Below are 16,288 nucleotides of genomic sequence, written 5' to 3'. Positions count from 1 at the left end.
ACTTTCAGTTAAAAAAACTCGTTTTTTTTTTATTTAATCAGCATAAAAAGCCAATTCTTTTAATGTATCTATATTTTTTCGTCAAAACTTTGTTTTTTAGAGTTCCGGTTACTACTGGGCTGCGTCGCTCCTTACTTACAGCTCGTTACCACGAACTGTTTAATAATGCCTGATTTATACTTTTTGCTGTCCCCGTAAATAACGACGAAGACCACACTGCCTTTCCATCACAAACACCAAAAACAAGAAGAACAATAGGGATTTCTCAAGACAGTGGGAAACAAATTAGAATGAATATTTCGGCCCTATGTCCAAGGGCCGTCCTCAGCAATACAAATAAGAAAAAACAACTTACAAGAGGATAAAATCAATAAAACTAAAATGAACAGTTTTTCAGAACAGTCCCAGCATCCTTACCTCAGCGAAGTTCAACCAGGACTGATAAATAAATTGTGATGAAACGAGGCAATTCATTGAAATGAAAGAAAATGATTTAAAAACACGTTTTTAATGCCAGTCCAGCTTTTTTCGCAGCTGATCTCATAGGTCTATTTGTGACAGGTTCTGTGTTAAAATCTATTGGTTTTTTGTAATATTTCGTAAGGTCATGTTTAATTAAATTTGTGTATAGAGCATTCAGTGAATATTCTCCCAAATCCCTGTTTAAGGAAATATTATTATTAATCTTCACTCTGATCTCAATTGCTTCTCGAACTACTTGCTTTATGCCTAGATCATTGCTAATAATGACGGATTCTTCAAAAAGTATTTTGTGGCTAGGATTTTCGAAAACATGGCTACTTAAAGCCGAATCAAAAGAAACAGAAGTAATATCCTAGCCACAAATTACTTTTTGAAGAATCCGCCATTATTAGCAATGATCTAGGCATAAAGCAAGTAGTTCGAGAAGCAATTGAGATCAGAGTGAAGATTAATAATAATATTTCCTTAAACAGGGATTTGGGAGAATATTCACTGAATGCTCTATACACAAATTTAATTAAACATGACCTTACGAAATATTACAAAAAACCAATAGATTTTAACACAGAACCTGTCACAAATAGACCTATGAGATCAGCTGCGAAAAAAGCTGGACTGGCATTTAAAACGTGTTTTTAAATCATTTTCTTTCATTTCAATGAATTGCCTCGTTTCATCACAATTTATTTATCAGTCCTGGTTGAACTTCGCTGAGGTAAGGATGCTGGGACTGTTCTGAAAAACTGTTCATTTTAGTTTTATTGATTTTATCCTCTTGTAGGTTGTTTTTTCTTATTTGTATTGCTGAGGACGGCCCTTGGACATAGGGCCGAAATATTCATTCTAATTTGTTTCCCACTGTCTTGAGAAATTCCCTATTGTTCTTCTTGTTTTTGGTGTTTGCTGTGCCCAATTGTGTGTTTGCTGTGTATGTTGTTTTATGTATGCAAGTGGGAATTTTGATGTGGTATTATTGCATTGTCATAACTTGCATGTATTGATAAAATTTGGAAATAATTAAACATTCTGAATCGGTCGAATATTTGCTCACCAATTTAAAACAACTAAATTTTTTCCACAAAGCAAAATTTGGGTAGCGATAGATGACGCAACCGAGTTCCAATTAAAACACTTTGAGAGCAGTCAAAAATTAATTTAAGTTTAGTTACTTATAGCATATCCTTTTTTGGCTGAATAATAGCGGTGAAGACTAGTAGACCAGGTGCTTATTAAATGATCATATATGTCATACTCGTAAAAATGAAAGACCTTTACGTATGATATATCTGACATTCTTCAGATATAAACTCTTGTGATTTAGAAGTAGCAGCAGTTGGTACATTGATAGGTATTTCACGCTTTAACAGACGTTTTTATTCCCGCATGCGTGGAAGAGGAAATTTTTATTGACTTGGTAATCTCAACATCAGTTAAGAAGACTTGTGATTCAACTGATAGGACATTCTTTGACTGTATATAGCATGGTTTCTCTTAGCAGTCTTTTTAGTCTGTGGAAAGTATTGTAAAAAGTATTGCATTTTATATTAAAATAAGAAAATTGAGATTTGATCATCATTCCTTGAGCCAATGGGAATGAACGTTCTTTGAGAGGGGGAAGGGTAAAAAGGCCTGAAAATATGGCATACGGTTTTTGTCAAACAGTTTGAAAGCTATAGCCGTGAGTCCCTGCTTCAAGAAATAAAAGAAGAATTAGTTTTTGGGGGAGGTCATTCAAAAATAGAACCCAAAAAGGGTCTTTCTTTGTTCTATTTGTTCTCTTAGTCTGGAATTCAATTTTTTCATTCACGGTGGATCCTGTTTTTTCTAAAATTGATGTCGTACTTTAGCTATCTTACGCTCATCATAAATTTTAAATTCACTCTTTTCTCATCACAGGAAACCTTTCTTTGTGAATTCTGAGCTCTTAACATGTAGAATTTCATTTTATTTTGTATTTTTTATGCATTGTTGCTCTCTCAGATTTGTTCAAGAACTATTCTGGTTTTCCCTTTGAATGTTTTTACCATACTTCACCTTCTGCTAATGCAATTTGCTATCTTTAATCATCCTATTCCGTTCTCAGTTTCCTCAGCCAGTGCTTCATTTCTGTTCAAAACTTTCTTCGTGAAGTCTGAACTCTTAACTTATAGCAGTTCATCTAATTTTGGAATAATGATACATTGTCACTGTCTGATTTTTTTAAATTAACTTTTTTTTTACTTTCAATGTCCGTTCTTTATGCCCTTCTTTTCTAATACCGTCCCCTGCCTTTGCTCAATCTACTCTGTCTTACAGTTCCCACAACCGATCGTATAGAAGGATGCATGGGAAAGACCGCTGTAGTTCTGATACTGAGGAACTGATGATTAAAAAAAGGATGGATTTGCCCCACCATAGATCCCAGGTACTGTAAAAAATAATTTCAATGTTATCAATAATATCCAAGACATTTTAATATGTAATTACCTGCGCATCTAACAACTCACATCTTGGAACTTTCATTTATTTGATAGCTGCCTACTTTTACTGAATAGTATTTAAGTAAAAAGTGTTTAATCCGTCAAATTTGCTTATGCAAAGTTAAAATGTGCCAGGAGCTTACAAGGTTTGGACAGTTTTATTAGATAACTTGAGATTCAATTAGAGTTTCGGTGCTTCCTTCTTGAATTGTAAGACGAAAAGCCAACATAAGCTACTGTGAATGTGGGTTTACACATTAGCAAGGAGTTAAAGATAGCCTTGGCATCAAAAGTGCCTTTTCTGCTTCTGGGCATCAATGGCTTCAACAAATACAAAAAAATAACGTAAGGTGTCTTGCAATTTACGATTCCTAACAAACAAGACGATATTCCTTCTAGACTCCTAACGCTCTCTAAACAGAATTTCCAAGTCCCTAACTAAGAAATGCAATATTTCTGATATTACATGGTTTATTATTATTATTTTTTTTTTGCTAGTGTATCAAACAAGCAATCGTGGAAATTCTGGAGGAATCTCATTTCAACATGTATTGTGAGCTCTTCAAGAGTATTAAGGCAGAATTTAGGGCTGTTGCTCCCAGGACTATGGGTGCCATGTTAACCACGGAGACAATTGTATCCTATCCTTCGAGTATTTTAAACAAAATGGCGATTTTAAAACGCTGATCCAGTGGAAGTTGGGTATATAAGAACTCCTAAGGCACATTTGTTGTCGGTCGATCTGTTCTCCAATCGTTTTCGCCCAGAAAAAAGGAACTAGAAAAAGAGTTTGGTGTTTCTTTTCGCGGATGGGGGGAAGAAGACTGAAGCCTCAAAGTTCGTTTTAGGCTCAGGTTGTATTCATAGCGATTTAGAGCCAATGATTAATCTATTATATCTCACTGAAAGGGAAATTTTATAAATAAATAGAAAAACAAGTTTTCTCAATTGAAATCGAGTGATTTTCATTAAGATTACTTGATGTTTTGGGTGTTCATAACTTGCAGTTCATAACTTGCAGCCATCCTCACTGACATAGTTATTAGATTTTTCGACTATGCTGAACAAAATGGCTATCTCAAAATTTTGATCGGGTGACTTTGGGGAAACAATTAGCGTGAGAGGGGGACTACATTCTTTCTCATATTTTTGGTCACTTAAAAAGAGCATGGTATGGGGAATCTGATAGAGTGATTTTCATTAATATCACTTGATGTTTTGGGTGTGTTTCCCCTCTTTTTCAAAATTTATGAAAATTTTCTCAGGCTTGTAACTTTTGATGGGTACCATTACATTTGATAACTTTTATATATTTTGAATCCGCATCAAAATTTTATTCTTTTGATGTATCTATTGTTATCAAAACTCTGTTTTCATTTCGTTTTCTATTGAGTCGCATTGCTTCTTACTTACAGTTCGTTACCACGAACTGTTTGACAGGAATAAGCTTTACTGTAAACAGCAAAGGGCAACATAATACTATTTAAATTATATCCAAAGGACCCAGATACCATGTTCAATACCATTTGAAGCGGTAAATTCTGAATTTTAAGTTCACTATATAATTGAAAAAACTGTTTAGTTTTTAAATATCAAATAGCCTATCAGACGAATTATATAGATCTTAAACTGTAGAACTAAAATTATAGGCTGACTTCATGTTAACTCCAAGGTTAACTCTGTAATTCGATAACCTTTTCCAAGAATGACAGGTAGCTTTTCAAGTATGTATACCTGTTATACGTCGCTCTATTTGGTAATTATATTATTTGCCACCGAAATTTTATCTGCACTCCACCCAAACTTGTAAATGCGAAAATACATTCATTCGCAGGTCAAAAGTTCGGATCTGAATTTGATAGATGAGGTGGAAGAAGGCTTTAGAAATAAATAGAAAGTAGCAAATGTGTTTTGAGCCGTAGACGACACAATAACCGTTGCTCGTCAACAATGGATGATAAATCGTCAGAAAAGTCTTTGTATTATCCAGACTTAATTTTCTTTTTCTTTGTTCGTTATTTTTTATTCATTTTGAAAGCAACTTCTTTCTAGTCATTTGACAGTAACCATTTTAAACTATTATCTATAGCCCTAGACAAGAAATAAAAAGATTCAAACTTCAAAAAAAATAACCTCAAAGCTTCTTAATTTTCTAAAAATAAAGAATTATGAATACGCCCCATTTTCCTAAAAGTACCTTTGGAACGTCCAATAGAAATGCCATAAGTAACTTTAAATATAAGAGAGTGATATAATAGGATATGACACGGATTCCATTTGAAGGTGGGCCAAAGAGCGATGACCAGGAACGTCTCCAGGAAGTGGCTAGTCTTTCCCGAAGTTTCAAAATTTTAAGGGTAACGTAGAAAGTTGTCCATATACTTTATGCTTCCTCGATGATTTTTTTGTCTCCCCTTTGCTGAAACTGAACCCTACTTCTGCTAGAAAATACTTACTTAAAATAAAACTTATCAAACCAATTGATTGCAAAATAATGGGAGAGCAACCATTTTAATGGACAATTTGATGCTCTAGCGCTTTTTCCAATAACAAAAGAGATCGTGTCTCAGCATGATGCCATTTTCACTCCCTAATAAGGCCAGCACACAAGAGACTGAAATCCTGTTATCAATAATCCTTGTGAATGGCAACCATTTTTATGGCACTTGGTATTAACCAAGTGACATATAGCAGTCGCCAATTCTGTCGGTCTGTCGGTCTGTCGGTCCCGGTTTTGCTACTTTAGGCACTTCCAGGTAAGCTAGGACGATGAAATTTGGCAAGCGTATCAGGGACCGGACCAGATTAAATTAGAAATAGTCGTTTTCCCGATTTGACCATCTGGGGGGGGGGGGAGTGGGGGCCCGGTTAATTCGCAAAAAATAGAAAAAATGAAGTATTTTTAACTTATCAGCGGGTGATTGAATCTTAATGAAATTTGATGTTTGGAATGATATTGTGTCTCAGAGCTCTTATTTTAAATCCCGACCGGATCTGATGACATTGGGGGGAGTTGGAGGGGGGAAACCTAAAATCTTGGAAAACACTTAGAGTGGAGGGATCGGGATGAAACTCGATGGGAAAAATAAGCGCAAGTCCCAGATACATGATTGACATAATCGGAACTGATTTGCTCTCTTTGGGGTAGTTCGGGGGGGGGAGTAATTCTTAAAAATTAGAAAAATGAGGTATTTTCAACTTACGAACGGGTGATCGGATCTCAATGAAATTTGATGTTTAGAAGGATATCGTGTCTTAGAGCTCTTATTTTAAATCCCGACCGGATCTGGTGATGGGGGCGGGGAGTTGGGAGGGGGAAACCTAAAACTTGGAAAACACTTAGAGTGGAGGGATCGGGATGAAACATGGTGGGAAAAATAAACACAAGTCCTAGATAGATGATTGACATAAACGGAACGGATCCGCTCTCTTTTGGGTAGTTGGGGGGGGGGGGGGTATTTCTGAAAAAAATAGGTATTTTTAACTTACGAACGGGTGATCGGATATCAATGAAATTAGATATTTAGAAGGATATCGTGGCTCAGAGCTCTTATTTTAAACCCGACCGGATCTGGTGACATTGGGGGGGGGGGTTGGGAGGGAGAAACCTAAAACTTGGAAAACACTTAGAGTGGAGGGATCGGGATGAAACATGGTGGGAAAAATAAACACAAGTCCTAGATAGATGATTGACATAAACGGAACGGATCCGCTCTCTTTTGGATAGTTGGGGGGGGGGGGGTATTTCTGAAAAAAAGAGGTATTTTTAACTTACGAACGGGTGATCGGATCTCAATGAAATTTGATATTTAGAAGGATATCGTGGCTCAGAGCTCTTATTTTAAACCCGACCGGATCTGGTGACATTGGGGGGGGGGTGTTTGGGAGGGAGAAACCTAAAAATTGGAAAACACTTAGAGTGGAGGGATCGGGATGAAACTTGGTGGAAAAAAAACACGAGTCCTAGATACATGATTGACATAACCAGAACGCATCCGCTCTCTTTGGGGTAGTTGGGGGGGGGGGTTAATTCTGAAAAATTAGAAAAAATGAGGTATTTTTAACTTACGAACGGGTGATTGGATCTCCATGAAATTTGATTTTTAGAAGGATATCGTGTCTCAAAGTTCTTATTTTAAATCCTGACCGGATCTGGTGACATTGGGGGAAGTTTGGGGTGGGGAAACCTAAAATGATGGGAAACGCATAGATTGGAGGGATTGGGATGAAAGCGGTGAGATCAGGATGAAACTGGATGGGAAGAATAGAAAGCTGTCTAAGATACGTGACTGACATAACTGGACTGGATCTGCTCTCTTTGGTGGAATTGGGGGGGGGGTAATTTTGAAAATTGAGGTATTTGTAACTTACGAAAGGGTGACCAGATCTTAATGAAATTTGATATTTAGAAGGATCTTGTGCTTTAAAGTTCTAATTTCAAATTCCGACCAGATCCTGTAACATTCGGGGGAGTTGGAGGGGGGAACCGGAATTCTTGGAATACATGAAAATTGGAGTATTTATATCTTACGAATAGATGATCGGATCGTAATGAAGTTTGATTTTTAGAAGGAATTCATGTCAGAGCTCTTATTTCAAATCCCGACCAGATCTTTTGACATTGTGGGGATTTGGAGGGGGAAATCTTGGAAAAACACTTGGAGTGTAGGAATCGGGATGAAGCTTGGTGGATAGAATAAACAAATGTCCTTGATACGTGATTGACAGAATCGTACTGGATTCGCTCTCTTTGGGGGAGTTGGGGGGAGGGGTTCAGTGATTTGGCGAGTTCGGTGCTTCTGGACGTGCTAGGGCGATGAAAATTGGTAGGCGTGTCAGGGAGCTGCACAGTTTGACTTGATCTAGTCGTTTTCCCAGATTCGACGATCTGGGGGGCAAAAGGGAGAGGGAAAATTAGAAAAAATTAGGTATTTATGACTTACGAGTGGGTGATCGGATCTTAATGAATTTTGATATTTAGAAGGACTTTGTGACTCAGAGCTCTTATTTTAAATCTTGACCGGCATTAAGCCTCTTATTTTCCTTTTTAAATCAATCTATTGATTCATAGAATTTTGTTAGAGCTCATACCATATGATCTCTTGGCTCTTAGCTCTTCTCGCCTCGTCACAAGTGCCATATGAGCTCTTAGCTCTTGTTTTTAGAACGGACGGGTGGGGTTAGTGCCCTAGTTGCTGATATATATCGTCCTTACCAAATGAAAAACTATTAATTATTGTTAGTAATATGAAAGCTTCAATTAAATGGGTTGAAAAGTTTGTGACTCCATTAATTTTTGTGAGCCAGGTAAAGTTAAATACCATTTTTTCGTTTGCTGGGGTGGGTTCATCATACCCATTTGTAATAGGACAGAAGCCTCAAAAAACATATAATTAAGTCCGAAGCCTTCTAACTTTTTCTGAGAGGTCCCTCAGGTCAATCTTGAGACTGGAATACTGTCAAGGTAAATTACTGCATGGAATTTTGCGAAACATCAAGTGAACCAACTTAGTTAAATGAACCTTTAAACTAAATGTGTATATTAACCATTTATCTTTCATAGATTATGTGATGTTTTAAAAACGGATGTCACCGTGAGGAATAACTCCGTGTGAAACTGAGAAACCCAATATACAATATTTTGATACTTTTAGATCGATCAAAATTTCAATCGATATCAATTTCGCCTTCTTTGGGGAAAATTATGGTTGGGTGCCACAATATGGCAGAAAACACGACTTTTCTCTGGTACAGATTCTTTGGCTACTTAAAAGGGGCACTAGAACTTTTAATTTTGATTCAACCTAGTCCTTTCTCAATTTTTTAGGACCATTGGCTTGGTACTATCACCCCAGGGGAAAAAAATAAGGATAAGGATGTAGATATGAGCTTTGAACTTTTACTCTGTATTCTAACTTTGATAGTGTGATTATCATCAAGATCACTCGATTTCTTGAGTGTTTCCCCCCTTCTTTGAAAATCAGATTAATTTTCTCACGCTGGTATGTTTTTTATCGAAAACTTAATAAATTGTGTATATTTTTAACTTAGCATAAAATGCAATTCTTTTGATTATTAATTTATATGACAAACTTCCTAATTTGGAGTTTGGTTACCACGAATGATTTGACAGATTTTGACTACCAAACTCTTTCTGTTAGATAATTAGTGACCAACGACAATAGAAATAGTAATTCTAAAAGCATTGTGATTTCTTTTAATGTTGATTCCAAATATTAAAAAAAAGTTTTAAGTTAGGCTACTCATCAAAAGTTGTTAGTTTGGGAAAATTTGCTTGGTTTTCAAGAGAAACCGCCCTCAGTTTATGTTAGTTCTAAGCTGGCTATTTACTTTCATTAAAAAAAAACTTTAAATTTAATCCTTATAAATGTGACTGACAATTTAATTCTACCGTGTCTGGCACTATAATTACGTTTATCTTTCTGTCGGTGCTTGTATTCCCACGTGTTGCGTTACATCTTCACACAACATTTTGGTCCCGAGTATTGAAGTGTGACTTCCTGGATGAGGTGCAACTAATACTAATGTTCTGTGATTTGATTCAGTAATATTATCATGATACTAATCGTCACTGAGTCGTCTAAAACCATGAGAAACACCTGTAGCGTAAAATCTAGTTATTCGGGGATTGAATGTTTTTTTTTTTTTTTTACGAAAGTAAATGGTAACATCTTAAAACAAGCAGAAATCATCATGTGTAAAAGGAGGGTATGGTCTTGATCCCCCCAACACCCTGCTCTTTACGTTAAAATGTAACTCTGGTATTAGTGTATTACATGGTACACACTCGAGAATTTGGATCTACAGATCAGACAATAACTGGTTATACCTGTCAGTATTTGAAGAAAATTAGCTCAAGCTCAGTTGAAATCTATGCCGTAGGTATGTTTTTATGAAATATCAAACAGTTCGTGGTAACAAACTGTAGTAAGGAGCGACCCGGCTCAATAGTAAACGAAACTCTAAAAATCGGAATTTCGATGCTAAAAGATACATCAAAAGAATCGGATTTTTATGCTGATTTTAAATATAGAAGTTTCATCAAATTTAGTCTTTGTCATCAAAAGTTACGAGCCTGAGAAAATTTGCTTTAATTTGGAAAATAGGGGAAAACACCCCCTAAAAATCACAGGATCTTAAAAAAAATCACACCATCGCATTCAGCGTATCAGAGAACCCTATAGAAAAAAATTTCAAGGTTCGATCTACAAAAATGTGGAATTTCGTATTTTTTGCCAAAAGACAGATCACGGGTGCGTGTTTATTTGTTGTTTTTTTTCCGCAGGGGTCATCGTATCGACCAAGTGGTCCTAGAGTGTTGCAAGAGGGCTCATTCTAACGGAAATGAAAAGTTCTAGTGCCCTTTTTAAGTGACCAAAAAATTTGAGGGCACCTAGGCCCCTCCCACGTTCATTTTTTCCCAAAGTTAACGGATCAAAATTTTAATATAGCCATTTTGTTCCGCATAGACGAAAACCATAATAACTATGTCTTTGGGATGACTTACTCCCCCACAGTCCCTGGGGGAGTTGTTTTGGTTTGGGTGTGGGGGTCAGGAGAGTTCCTTGGAAGAATATTTCATGGGAGAAGAGAAATTCAATGAATTCAATGGCGCAGGATTTTCTAGCATTACTATTAAAAAAAACAATGAAAATATAAACATGAAAAAGTTTTTTTTCAATTGAAAGTAAGGAGTAGCATTAAAACTTAAAACGAGCAGTGATTATTACGCATACGAAGGGTTCTAAACATACTTTAGCATAAAGAGCGAGGTATTTAGGGGGAGATAAATACTTCGCTCTTTATGCTAAAGTATTTTAGTAATTCCAACATTTATTCTACGGCTTTTCTGATTCAGGGGTCATTCTTAAGGAATTGGGACAAAACTTAAGATTTAGTGTGGAGAGCGAGGTATTAACGAGGGGACAAACCCCCTCATATATATAGTTAAAAATATAAGAATATAAAAGTTTGTTACGTAAGTTAATTCTAGCCAAAATCAAACATGCATTAATTCAAAAACGTTCAGAGATTAAATTTAAAAAAAAATAGTTTTTTTAACTGAAAGTAAGGAGCGAGATTAAAACTTAAAACGAACAGAAATTACTCCGTATAAGAAATGGGTTGTTCCCTCCGCAATCCCTCGCTCTTTACGCTAAAGTTTGACTCTTTGCCACAATTCTACTTTTTAAAACAATTAAAAACTTTAGCGTAAAGAGCGAGGGATTGCGGAGGAGACAACCCATTTCTTATACTGAGTAATTTCTGTTCGCTTTAAGTTTTAATGTCGCTCCTTACTTTCAGTTTTAAAAAACTAGTTTTTTTATTTAATTTAATATATAGAGATGGTATTTTGGTTGGGCTAGGTTGGCTATTTAGTATTATGCGTTCTGTGCAGCCCCACTACCATAATTCTTTGTTGTAGTTTTCATAATTTTGTTACTAAAGTATTGTATTTTCATCATATTTTTGTATATGTCATTAAGATTATCTTAACTTCGCTTCTCGAGTGCGTACCATATAATAATCAAGTACCATAACTTTTTACGAACATAGTACTCCAAGAATGAATGTGCTTAAAGTCTTCGCAAATGGTTAGTTTCATTTACACTTTAATTAAAATAGCTACATTAATATATTGATATATAAGTATATATTTATATATTCACTGTTACCCTTTCAAAGTAATAATAAAAGGGTAACATCGTTACTTTGTTCCATCGTTACTTCGAGAGGGTCCTTATTTTAGTTTCATTGTTTATTTTGAGGTTTGGTTTATATTGTTCTCTGGACTTTTATCTGCATTTTCTTTTATTATTCTGCACTGAGGACAATTTCGCGGAGGTCTCAACCGAAATATTTGCATAACTTTTACTTCTGTTTTTCATCGGCTGTTATTGTCCTCGTTCCTCTCTTCTTTGCGATTTTTTGGTTTGTCATGATTACCCAGTGTGGTCTTAGAAATTGTTTACCTGTTGGTCTACCCGCTTTGACTGAAAACCGTGCCGACATAAGGGACCTATTGTTTATACTGTATGCACATTGAATAGACAGCACTTTGCTTAACAATTAGTAAGAGATTGTGTTTTTCTTTACATTAAACTAGCCTACTCGTTAATTTTTCGAAATGACGACGCTTTCAAGATCCACAATCGATCTCTACCGGAATTTTACGGTTATTTTTTTGTAGTTTGGTAGATGTGGATGTTCCCTGTGGTGTCGACAAAATTCTTAATGTGACCTTTGTCTTTGCGAATGTAAGCCGACGCTGAAGTTCGTAAAGTAGTTTTTAATGTATCAAATAACTTTAAAAAACTTCACTGAAAATCTATCCCTATTTATTAAATATTTACTCTTAATTTCGACTTTTGAGGAAAATAAACACCATTTCGAAATATCCACTTAGCATATTTTTATTTTGAGTAGCTTCCATTCTGTAAAATTAACTTCAGATCTGTAATCAGCAAGCTCAGTGATCCTCAAGTACAATCATACTTTGGTACGATATTACTTGTGAAAAGATCAAACAGTTCGTGGTAACGAACTGTAGTAAGGAGAGACCCGGCTCAACAGTAACCAAAACTCTAAAAAACTGGAATTTTGATATCAATAGCTACATCAAAAAGAATTGCATTTTAATGCTGGTTTTAAAAATATAAGTTTAATCATGTTTAGTCTTATCCATCAAAAGTTACGAGCCTGAGAGAATTTGCCTTATTTTACAAAATAGGAGGAAACAACCCCTAAAAGTCATAGAATCTTAACGAATCACACCATCAGATTCAGCGTATCAGATAACCCTATTGTAGAATTTTCAAGCTCCTATCTACAAAAATGTGGAATTTTGTATTTTTTGCCAGAAGGCAGACCACGGATGCGTGTTTATTTGTTTTTGTTGTTGTTGTTGTTTTTTCCCAGGGGTGATCGTATCGACCCAGTGGTCCTAGAATCTTGCAAGAGGGCTTATTCTAACGAAAATGAAAAGATCTAGTGCTCTTTTTAAGTGACCGAAAAAATTGGAGGGCACCTAGGCCCCCTCCCACGCTAATTATTTTCCCAAAGTCACCAAATCAAAATTCTGAGATATCAATTTTATTCAGCGTAGGTAAAAACTTTATAACTATGTCTTTGGGGACAATTTACTCTCCCACAGTACCCGTGGGAGGGGCCACAAGTTACAAACTTTGACCAGTGCCTACATATAGTAATGGTTATTTGGAAGTGTACAGACATTTTCAGGGGGATTTTTAGGTTGGGGGGTTGATAAGAGGTGGATACGTTAGGGGAACTTCTCTTGGAGGAATTTGTCATGGGGGAAGAAAATTTTCATGAAGGGATCGCAGGATTTTCTAGTATTATTTGAAAAAAAAATAATGAAAAAATAAATATGAAAAAGTTTTTTCAACTGAAAGTAAGTAGAAGCATTAAAACTTAAAACGAACAGAAATTATTACGCATATGATGGGCTCACCTCCTCCTAATATCTCGCTCTTTACGCCTGATTTTTTTCTTTTGTAATTTCAACTATTTATTCTATGGCTTTTGTGATTCAGGGGTCATTCTTAAGAAATTGGGAACAATTTAAGCTTTAGTGTAAAGAGCGAGGTACTGACGAGGGGATGAACACCTTCATATACGTAATAAAAACATGAGAATACAGAAGTTCGTTACGTAAGCTAATTTGTAAGTTACGTATATCTTTTACTAATAAAAACATTCATAAAAAATTAAAAGTTCTAGTTGCCTTTTTAAGTAACCAAAAAATCGGAGGGAAACTAGGCCTCCTCCCCCGCTCCTTTTTTCTTAAAATCATTCGATCAAAACTATGAGAAAGCCATTAAGCAAAAAAAAAAATGTGCAAATTTCGTTTTAATTATTCATCTGCGGAGAGCCAAAATCAAAGCATGCATTGATTCATAAACGTTCAGAAATTAAATATAAAAAAACACGTTTTTTGACGGAAAGTAAGGAGCAACATTAAAACTTAAAACGAACAGAAATTACTTCGTATATGAAAGGGGCTGCTTCCTCATCAACGCCCCGCTCTTTACGCTAAAGTTTTTTACTCTTTAAAAAAAAACAGAGTTAAGAGAAAGAGTCAAACTTTAGCGTAAAGAGCGGGGCGTTGATGAGGAAGCAGCCCCTTTCATATACGAAGTAATTTATGTTCGTTTTAAGTTTTAATGTTGCTCATTACTTTCCGTTAAAAAAACTTGTTTTTTTATTTAATTCACAGTAAAAGATTGTCTGTGAAACTTGTGCTTAATGTCATTCGGTTTGAGACTTTGATTATGATTATGCTCAATGAGAATATTTAATTATTTATGGATCACGATCCAAGAGATATAAAATATGGTTATGTGTATAGAGTTGTGAATGTTGGAGGGGTCATGTGAACCCTTTATGTCCTCTAATTATATAGACTGAAAATATTTTTTGGCCCTCAGTTCAACAAGGCGTAACATTTTCACCTTTTAACTAAAATGTGTCCATGAAGGGTTTACAGTTTGCGTAATTTACGGTCCTTAACTTAAGGACTGCTGTTATCGCTTTTCCCCTCGGAAGCACATTTAATAGATATCTAGACTGTTTTTATTAAAAAACCTATATTGAAATTTCTATCCAATGCCACGTCATACTGATTAGGAGAGGGGGTCAAAGACACATGCTGTGTCGGGTTGTTTAATTGACTGAATTGATTCAGCCTTTAAGAAGAGCAATAGAAATCAGAATTTAAGATTGAATAAACCCAGGACCATGGTTCCAAAATAATTTTGAAGTGGAGGGGGGATTAAGAGGTTTTTGCCTCCATTTTAAGACCAGTTTACGAATCCCCAATTTTTTAATGTTATTATTAAGAGAACTAGTCTTTTTGCAACCAATTTACGAATCGGGGAAACATTTTGGAGGGATGGTTCAGACCTTGTAGCCCCCCTGGATATGTCCTTCCCTAATTTTCTGTGGCGTTTCATTCTTTATGATGATCCCTGGGAAAGACAAGAATAAATATATAATACATGGGAGACACATCGGTCCTTACCAGGTAAATGCTACTACATTGATTTTTATTAGTCCTAAAGGTCGTTATGGGCGCCTAACCTGTGCTACAGCTTGTACTCCAAGATTAAAATTGGCCTGCCCTTGTTGAATTATATTCTGTTAGTAAGGGCAGTAAACCGGAAGCAAAATATTTTAAACTACAACCTAAGTCATGTGAATTTTCTTTGCAATCTATCGCAAGAGAATTTGTGGCTGAATAATTGGTATATTGTTTACATCCCATATCAATTTACCGCCAAATTATCGGCTACTCTATAAATTGGTTTGGACTACCAATTAATGCATATTGTGGGTTTTTTGCAATTAGTTCAAAGAATGACGGTTACCTTTTTTTTCTTTTTTAGTAGGGGTTTTTAGTATCTGTTTGAGGGAAAATAAAATATACAAAGTTAGTTTACAAAGTAAACTAGGTATAAGTGCTAGGTGTTAGGTATACAAAGTTAGTTTACGAACTGTCATAAAACTGGGATGTAACAAGGTTTTTGTTCTAGGAAAGAATTTCTTTCGTGTAGACAGAGGAGTCAATCAGCACCTTGCTTCCCCGTTGTCGATCACGGTGTTATACAAATATATATATATATATATATATATATATATATATATATATATATATATATATATATATATATATATATATATATATATATATATATATATATATATATATATATATATATATATATATATCGAGCGTAATGGAAACTTAAAAATTTAGTGATTTCTTTAAAAAGCTAATCTCGTAACCTTTGATTACTTACACTCTTCTTCCCCCAAAAAAGTCTCCTAATTGTTGCTGGCCCACATTATGGTAGGGTCATTCCTTCGCTATTTTTTTTTATTATCAGAGCCAAAACAAAACAAAAATGCTTGGATGGACAAATCTAACAATTTTAGCGGGATTATGTTCTATAAAAAGAGCAGCTATTCAAACATGTTCAAAACCACTTGACTGTCACGTTTCAAAATTAGTATTTGTTGGAAAAAAATAATTAACAAGAATACACGATTCTTAAAGAAATCCACTGAATTCCTTATTAATTTTTCAAATTCCCTATTCAAGCAATTCCTGTTTTGTCAGATTCCAATTTGTCATGCTAATTTAAGGTATATTAACATCCTCAGTATTGCCCTTCAAACTAGTAGAAACATTGTGTTTTAATCTCTGCTTCGATGGTGGATTTTTTCCCCACTTTTTATGAGAAAAATAGGTCAATTGGGAGGGGGGTTTGTGAGGAGGGGGCGTATATTCCCCTTGATTTTGAAAA

The 16,288-nt window shown here is 35.3% G+C and overlaps 1 protein-coding gene across 4 annotated transcripts in view; it reads left to right on the top strand.

Annotated features, from left to right (window-relative positions):
- LOC136029215 (kinesin-like protein KIF26B) overlaps positions 1-16,288 on the top strand; it is a 262,695-nt gene that overhangs the window by 110,117 nt on the left and 136,290 nt on the right. For all 4 annotated transcript variants that reach the window (XM_065707416.1, XM_065707417.1, XM_065707415.1 and 1 more), the window contains one exon: positions 2,779-2,887. In XM_065707416.1, the coding sequence (XP_065563488.1) occupies positions 2,779-2,887 (109 nt within the window). The remainder of the gene's footprint in view (positions 1-2,778; positions 2,888-16,288) is intronic.

This window comes from Artemia franciscana, chromosome 7 (genome assembly GCF_032884065.1).
Source record: "Artemia franciscana chromosome 7, ASM3288406v1, whole genome shotgun sequence".
Taxonomy (NCBI): Eukaryota; Metazoa; Arthropoda; class Branchiopoda; order Anostraca; family Artemiidae; genus Artemia; species Artemia franciscana.
This window is presented reverse-complemented; position numbering and strand designations above follow the sequence as displayed.